This window comes from Charadrius vociferus, unplaced genomic scaffold (assembly GCF_000708025.1).
Source record: "Charadrius vociferus isolate BGI_N301 unplaced genomic scaffold, ASM70802v2 scaffold214, whole genome shotgun sequence".
NCBI classification, from domain to species: Eukaryota; Metazoa; Chordata; class Aves; order Charadriiformes; family Charadriidae; genus Charadrius; species Charadrius vociferus.
Genome location: NW_009647955.1, coordinates 3661092 through 3668900, shown reverse-complemented (window position 1 = coordinate 3668900; position 7809 = coordinate 3661092). Strand labels below are relative to the sequence as shown.

General features: G+C 43.2%; 2 protein-coding genes across 2 annotated transcripts in view; one reads left to right on the top strand and one right to left on the bottom strand.

The window, feature by feature from the left end:
• Positions 1-437, bottom strand: part of OPA1 (optic atrophy 1 (autosomal dominant)) — a 56864-nt gene extending 56427 nt beyond the window's left edge. The window contains exon 1 of the mRNA XM_009883370.1: positions 412-437. Within this exon, the coding sequence (XP_009881672.1) occupies positions 412-437 (26 nt within the window). The remainder of the gene's footprint in view (positions 1-411) is intronic.
• A 2969-nt stretch (positions 438-3406) lies between these two features.
• ATP13A4 (ATPase type 13A4) overlaps positions 3407-7809 on the top strand; it is a 40676-nt gene continuing 36273 nt past the window's right edge. The window contains exon 1 of the mRNA XM_009883369.1: positions 3407-3540. Within this exon, the coding sequence (XP_009881671.1) occupies positions 3478-3540 (63 nt within the window). The 5' untranslated portion in view covers positions 3407-3477. The remainder of the gene's footprint in view (positions 3541-7809) is intronic.

The window sequence follows — 7809 nt, the reverse complement described above, 5'->3', positions numbered from 1 at the left end:
GACTGCCGGGCAGGAGGAGCAGGGGGTATGGCTCCTCCACAGCAGGGCCTTGTGGTCCCCCTCACAACCCGGCGACGGTGAGGCCAGGCCTCAGCGCCTCGGGGCTGGCCCAGGGCACCCCCAGGGCGGCCTGGACTCGCCTCCGCGGCCTGGCCCGGCCGGTCAGGGCTGGAGAGGGCCGAGAGGCCTAACCCCGGATGGAGGCCTCTGGTTGTACCAGGGTCTTCCACGCCGCCTAAATAAGATTCCCCAATGAATTCCTAGCTGTTGTTGCGCTGAAGAAGTGCGTGAAATGGGTGGCAGCACTGCCTTGAAAGCTGGAGAACACGAGCTGTGTCCAAATGGGCTTCTGTGAGTTGTTGAGGGGGGTTTGCTGCAGGACCACTTGGAATCCGGAGGCAGAGGAGGAACCAGGAGAGTTCAGCAGATCTGGCCATTTGCCCTCAGACAGAATCACCTCGAGTTGCGTCATGTCTGAGAGGTGCATGCCTCACCTGCCCATAAAGACCACAGGCGCTGGAGTGTTCACCTGGCAGTGGCTTGCTAACATGAACAGAAAGTTTTCCCTCGTGCCTGATTTGAGTATTTCTTGTAGCAAGTTAATTCTATCCATAGGGGACACAGAATATAATTTTCTCTATGTACATGTTTGAAAATTGTTGTCGTGACTCCTGTCAGTCTCCTTTTCTTTAGATTAAACAACCATAAGTCCCTCTTCCATGTTTTCTGACTCTTTTCCCATTCTTCTCTGTGCTGTCCAGTGGACTGTCGCCAGTTGGTTCACAGCTTCCTTTCTTTAATATGCCCAAAACTGGGTCTCACATGCTCAGCTAAACAGAAAAAGAGATTTGGGGTGTTTTATAGGCCAGGCTTCTGTTTTGTACAGTGGGATTTTCTAGAGCAGAATGAGTTGCACAAGGATAACATAATACATACATGTATTTTCAGGACTGAGATAAAAGTTGTAGGGATGAGACGAGGCAGATGTTTTTGTCTCTTGCTTGCTTTTAGATTTGTATGTTTATAAATTTAAAGGACTGTCTTTGTTTTAAATCTTATCTTTGCTTTTGCATTTTAATTTGACCAGTTATTTTTGTGATTTATGTCTGGTTGTTAAGGCAAACTTCAATTTAAAAATAAGGATATTCCATAGGCCTGGATAGAAATATCTTTTTATTTGGAAACTAATGTGTAATTCTTACGTTGAACAGTAGAGGTCATAATAGAACTAAAGTTTCTAATATAGGCTGCTTTAGAGGTATTTTCTCCAGGAGAAAGTGAACCTGCTTAAGAAAATGAACAAATTCCACCACCTTCATTGGTTCTGGAAGAACAGATTTTTCTGAAATATTATGACAGGTTGCCAAACTATAGAAATGATGAATGTTTTACACATTTAATCTGTTTTTAATTTGTTTTCAGATGTGGAGATATAAATCTCCCTAACAAGAGTGTTCTGTAGGAACAGAAATTGTCAATAGGAGCTGGACTAAGCCTATAAATAATGAATACACTGGATGATCCTTGATTCTTCCCTGAACACCCAGTTTTGGTGGGATGCTCTGCATGCAGCTCATCTCTCTTTTCTGTGAAAGGGCAGTGAAGGACCCTTACTACACCCTAGTCTTCTACAGGCACTGGAAAAAGCAAGGTTGACATTTGGGGAAGCAGCAAAAGCTGACCAAGCAGAAAAAGTGTGTGTGGCACTCCTGTTTTCCAGTCCTGGCACCTCCCAGAATAATGAGTAATTTCCTAACATCATCAGCCTGCCTTGGAAAAGGTACCTCTGCAGTTATTTCCTGTCTTTTATAGCTTCTAGATAGCACTGCTCAGTTTTCCCATGTAATCAGAAATGGACTTTATTGCATTCTTCCTTTTTAATTTTTAATTGAAAATTGTGATTCTCATGTAATAACTGGAGAGTTCCTGGTCCTGGGTCTCAGAAGAACAAAATGAAAAGTTGAGACCCTCAAAGCTACCCTCCGAGTTACAGTGGGGGGAAGGAAGGGGTAACACTGAAGCTGGGGTACGGAAAGCAGCTTGTTCCCCCTTAATCTTGTTGCAACAAATCACCCTTAACACAGCTTAGTACAGTTATACTCTTTCCTGTCCTGCCTCTGGTCTGGGTTCCTTTTGAAAGTGTCCTACGTGTCCAATGCAAGCTGCTTGTCACCAGCATTTTACAAACATAAAATAAAAACAACTCTGTGCTGTGCATGTATGCACATCTGGTTTGCAGGTCTGTGCCTGGCTCACATTATTAGCAGTGGGCAACTTTTCTTGTATTGATTGACCTAGCTCCCTCATTTTATCTTCTCTGTTCCCTGTATTTGTCCCATTTCAGTTTCGCTGAGCCTGCCTACTGCAGGATAGGCAGTGGTCTTTCGTGGTGCTTGACACTTGTACAGATCCATGCCACATGGAAGTAAAATGCTGATGAACAGGAACTAATTTGGCACCTCTTGATCTGTTTCAGTCACCCTAGAAATAATACTTTAGTTTCCTTAACATATTTGCTGGAAGAACAGGTTTGCCTCTCCTGACCTCATTTCTAAAATATTTGGTGTGTAACTTCTTAAAAAATAACAAAAGACAAGGAAAGGAGAATGAATGACAAGACAAATAAACAAATCCAGCCTGACAGTTCCAAAAAAAAAAGGAGGTGATAAAACCCTCAGTGCTATTTTTCTGCCATCTTCCTTTTGGCTCTGATTTGGAGGTCAGAGGCATTTGTATCCAGTTCACTGACATCAGTGAGAAACTCCACTTTCCCCCAGGAGTGAGTAAATAACCTTAATGATGTTTCCCAAAGCTATGTGGTGAGGTCAGAAGACATTCTATGATGATATTCTTAATAATGAATCAAAATACTGGTTACATATCCTACATGGCTGGATCCTGACACACAGTCAGTGCGTAAATCCACCTGCACAAACTGGGGCCCCTGTTTACAATGCCAGAGCTTGAATTTTTCTCCAAGGCATATGTGGGGATCACAGCTGGACACAGTTCAGGCTGGTTGCTAAGAGTGTTAACAACAGCAATGCCTATTTTCGTTCTCATTTGGACACACTCCTGGTCTCCAGTGATTCCATAATCTCTTGAAGAAAAATATTCCCCTCTCGCTCTCCCCTGAAAGTTGCATGCCAACAGTACTTGCTTGCACCTATCAGAGTTGTGACCCGGAGTCATATCGTAGCAAACACTTGTAAGATCTAACTTTTTCTTTCTTGCAGTGTCTTTGAGTGAATTTTGCACATACCCTCGCAGTCACAAAACTCCAACACCAGAATGAAGGGAGGAGGGATGAATGTTACCTGCTAACCCCACAGAGAGGGAGGAGCTCCATTCTTCAAACATCAGCAGAGTTATAAGGAAGGTGTGTACTTAGAGCACTTCCTCAATGTGGAAGTTCAAGCACACAACGCTGAAGACCTGTCCTGAGGGTGCTTTAGAAAGTCTCCAGAGGGTCATTCCATGGGGGAAAATCCTGCCAAGAGCCATTATGCACAGCTTAACCAAGGAGAAGAGAATGAGATGGTGAGTTGTATCTCTGTCAAGGTCTTTCTCAGCTTGAAGCAGCAGGTGGCACATGTTCTGCAATAAAATGCTCCAGTCCGTAATTTAGTTTTGGATGGTGGGGGTGTTCCCATAGCAGAAACATACAGTTAGAAAGGGATATAATTTTTTTTTAGCAGAAAGAAAATAAAGTTGTATGTGTCCACTGGACTTAACTCGTTATTCCCTCCAACAGGAGATGGCTCAAAAGATTATCGATGTGGCATTATAAATCTAGGTGGAGGTGGTCTTATATGAGTTTGAGGGATGGGCCAGAGGGGTGTTCCTAACCATTTGACAGCTGAATCTCTAGGGTCAGCTCCAGTTAGATGAGGAGTGGGAACCTTGGCTTTCTCTGGAGCATAAAAACACGTGTTATGTTTGCATAAATTATTAACAAATGCAGTCTTCTGAATTGGCAACACTATTCCAGATGGAGCACCTGTACAAAGCTGGATTTCTAAATACAGAACTACTATATTTCTTTCCAGAATTTCCCAGGGAGGAGTATGTTTGCCTGCATTCCGTAACATGTGGAAATAGTCCCATGTTTACAAAAAGTATCTGATCTACTGCATAGTGCTTCTCTTAAATAGTAAGCCCAGAGCATAATTGTAGTGAATTCAGTGCTTCTTAGCTATTTGGCAGTACTGCATGTTACAGATCAGCTATTTGTTGCATATGCGTTCTGTCCACCTAATAGATTCTGCTGGGGATGTCAGACCCATGGTGCGGCTGTACAGCAACAGTTCTCACGCGTGTCTGGTAAATGCAGTGCTTCTAAAATTCCTGTGCTGCAGAGCCACTGTAGCTCTGCTGTGAGCGCATGTAGGATTTCTGAGTGTACAGCAGTCCCAGCAAAGCTAGTGAAATACACTCACTTGCAAGCTGACATGACGGTTCGCTTCTAGAAATCTTGGAGAAATCTTCAAAATCTACTGACTGAGAATTCTGGTTTAGTGAAAAAGAGACCATGTCTTGGAAAAATGTGGACATTTGTTATCCCTAGATACAAACGCAGATTTTCAGTCAGCGCTCTGCCATCCAGGGAAGGGGAGATGTCATATTTTGTGTAATGCAAACCTGGGTAATCTGGGATGTGCTGGGGAATGCAGTACAGAGTCATCCAGCAGCATGGACTGAGCACTGCAGGAAGCACAAGGCGCTGGCTCTGAGGGTGGGGACTAATTAGCTCAGTGCAATGCCGAACCCAACTGGCTCTGCTGCTGAGTTACTAAACCTGCCGGCAGCACCCCGCTCCTGACTCTAGCCCTGGTGCTGATGTGCCACTGCTCCCCAGCTCCAAACGGCTGCTGGTCTTGTGTCTGTACTCCACCCTGCCCCTGTCCTTCTAGGACCATAAACACCCTGTCATTCTCTTCCCACTACTGGCGCTGTCACTAGCAGTGCCAGAATTGAGCCTGAGCTAATTAGGTTGAAGTATACTTTCTGGCACTGTGTAGAGCCACACTGTTGTACTCTGCATGTCCAATTCCAGCTGTGCACTGCTGGGACTCCCAAGCTGTGCGTGCATGGAGCCAACTATCCCACATTACCTGTCCGGTAATGTTTCTCACTAGTATCATACTGAGCACATGTGCCGTGAGTCCGGTGCTCGGGGATCTGCATTGTGAATCTGAGGTTTTCCATGCACAGTGCACTGTGCACTGTGTGTGTGCACAGTGTTGAGTCAATCTGCACTGTGAATCCAGGGTGTCTGGCCGTTGCCATGCTCTCTATGCCTGCAATGAGCATGAGCAGCGCTCGTTCACCTGGGGTTCCCAAATGAAAATCACATAAAAAAGATTAATAAAGCAGTTGAGTAGTAGGTGCAGTTAAAACCGTAGCCAAATTGTGCTAGATTTGGCAGGTATGTATGTGTCTTTGTTACATATGTGTAAGAGAGAGAGAAAAAAGTTACGATGATGAGGTAGAGGAAGATACCCGTGAGGGTGTCTGTACTGTAAGATCATGAGGAAAAAAACGTGTGTACAGAGAGAACAATTAGTGTGCATATTTGTGTGAAAGAGTAAAAGAACGTAACACGTAGGGAGAGAAGTTGTGAAGAAAGGGACAAAGAAGGCTGTGTTTAAGCAGAGGAGAGAAGGAGAGAACATGGGGTAAAAGGGAATTATGTGCAGACATTCTTTGTTAAAATCGGATATTTTAAATTATTGGCAGCCACCGTAAGTGGCACAGGCACATAATGTCTCAGTGACCCTGCAACATTTTTTTAAAATTCTAAGCCATAAAAAATACTTTTTGACATTATTTTTAACAGTCAGTTTAATCCACTGAACCAAATTATTCACAAATAGTTCTTGACTCCTCAAACAAGATCATATCACTTGGTGTAATAATGTAACAGCTGACACTGTCCAGGTGCCAGTTCTTCCAGAGTGAAATAGTTCAAGTAATTTTGAAAGCATGTAAGTAGTTCATTTGGACTCTGGACATGCAATGCTTTCCTGTGTTGAACTAGCTGTCCATTTTGCTGAGGATAGTTTGGGAGCTCTAATGAGAAGAAATACTTCTAAGTTTTCTTCAGTGTTTCCGTTTCTTGGTACAGCCGAGATGCTAGATAGTCCTGTATTTAAGAATAATCACTCTGACTTAGGAAATCTACCCTATATATCCTTGTGTACATCTTTGGGATTACTTTACATGGCTGGAGCACATTTGCTTGAATGAGAGTTCACTCTCCTGGTACCCAGCTAAAACTTAGCAATGTATATTCAGAGCATGAGATAGTCTCTTTCTCTTTCCATAACCATTTGTAGTACTGGAAAGATTTTGGTAGTGTGCGAGCACTCTAGACACAGGAGCTTGACTCAGAGAGGGCTAATAGGTATGTAATAGGTAGGGATTTATTTTAGGAATTCGAAAGATTTGCTTGAAGGTGTTTTTGAGAATGAATTGTTGGTGGAACAGGAAGAGAAAAACACAGCTTTATGCTCTTTGCCAATTTGTTGCTCCTCTCCGTACAGCTTGGGACTAATCTATCCCTTTGCACAAACCCTACAAAGCGTAAGTCTCACAGTGCAAAAGATTGTATTGGTGCTTCAGGAAGGATTTGCCAGAAGCCTGTCTTAAGCATGTGTTCTCCATTTGCCTATGTCTGAAGGAATGGGACAACTGCAGTCAGTCAGCCGGTGAACCCCAGTTTGCTGCTGCATATTGGAAGCTGTCTGCCTCCTTTGAGATGCCAAAATTCTGAAGGGAATCTGATCCAGGAATTTTATATACTTTTGAGTTTGAAAAATTTAACTCTTGAAATTATGATAAAATCTGAAAGGCTCAATCTTGTTCCTAATGGAATGATAGTAAAAGTTGCTACTGACTTCAGAGGGAACAGAAACAAACCTTTGATGAAACAGGTTCTGGTTGGTAAGAATAAGATTCAGTTATTAAATTCTGTGTGAATATTAACCAGTCTTTCAAGTCTAATCCTATTATCTGTTGTTATAGCAACAGTTTGTTCGTAATAGGATACCTGGTGATTGGGTTGCCAGAAATACGATAGTTCACAGCCACTGCTCAGGCTCCTTGCTGGTAGCTACAGGCCTTGTTTTCACCTAAGAAAAGTGTGCCTGAACTTGTTTGATGTTTGCATTTAAATTCTGCCGTGCGGATGACCTGGCAGTTACAGGCAATTTTTCTTTTAAGCCTAAGGAACAAAGACTTGCTGGACATTAGAGGGATAAGTCCATGAGTGCTGGCTTTGTATGATTTTAAAAACAGCTAAGAACCTTTCTTGGAATAAGCATGTTTTCTGCCAACTGTGTAGGTCTGGCAGCTTTTTCTGTCCCGTAATCCATGGCCCCTCCCCAGACCCTTCACTCGCAGGTAAAACTGTTTTGGTTTAGTCAGGCTTTTGACTGTTGAGAGTCTCAAGAGAAAGGGGATGTTAACAGATGAGGAAACGAAGATTTACAATACACTACAATTTATTAAAAATTGTTCTAGAGAGATGAGATGAGCATCCAGCTTCTTTTGGAGACAGTGCTACCTCCTGTGAGATAACAAGAAGCCCTTTGGAGTCTTACAGATAGATAATCTTAGCTTTATTTGCCACCATCTCTTAGTCTGGTGCCCTCAAGAACCCAGGTTATTTGGCTGTGTAATGTTATATATGCCAAATGCACACATTGAGTCCTAAAGGACTGCTCACACAGTGGAAAAGTTGCCAAGGTGCAAACTGTATCCATCAGACCCGTCTTCAAAAGAAGCAAGTCTGCATCAGCACAGCCT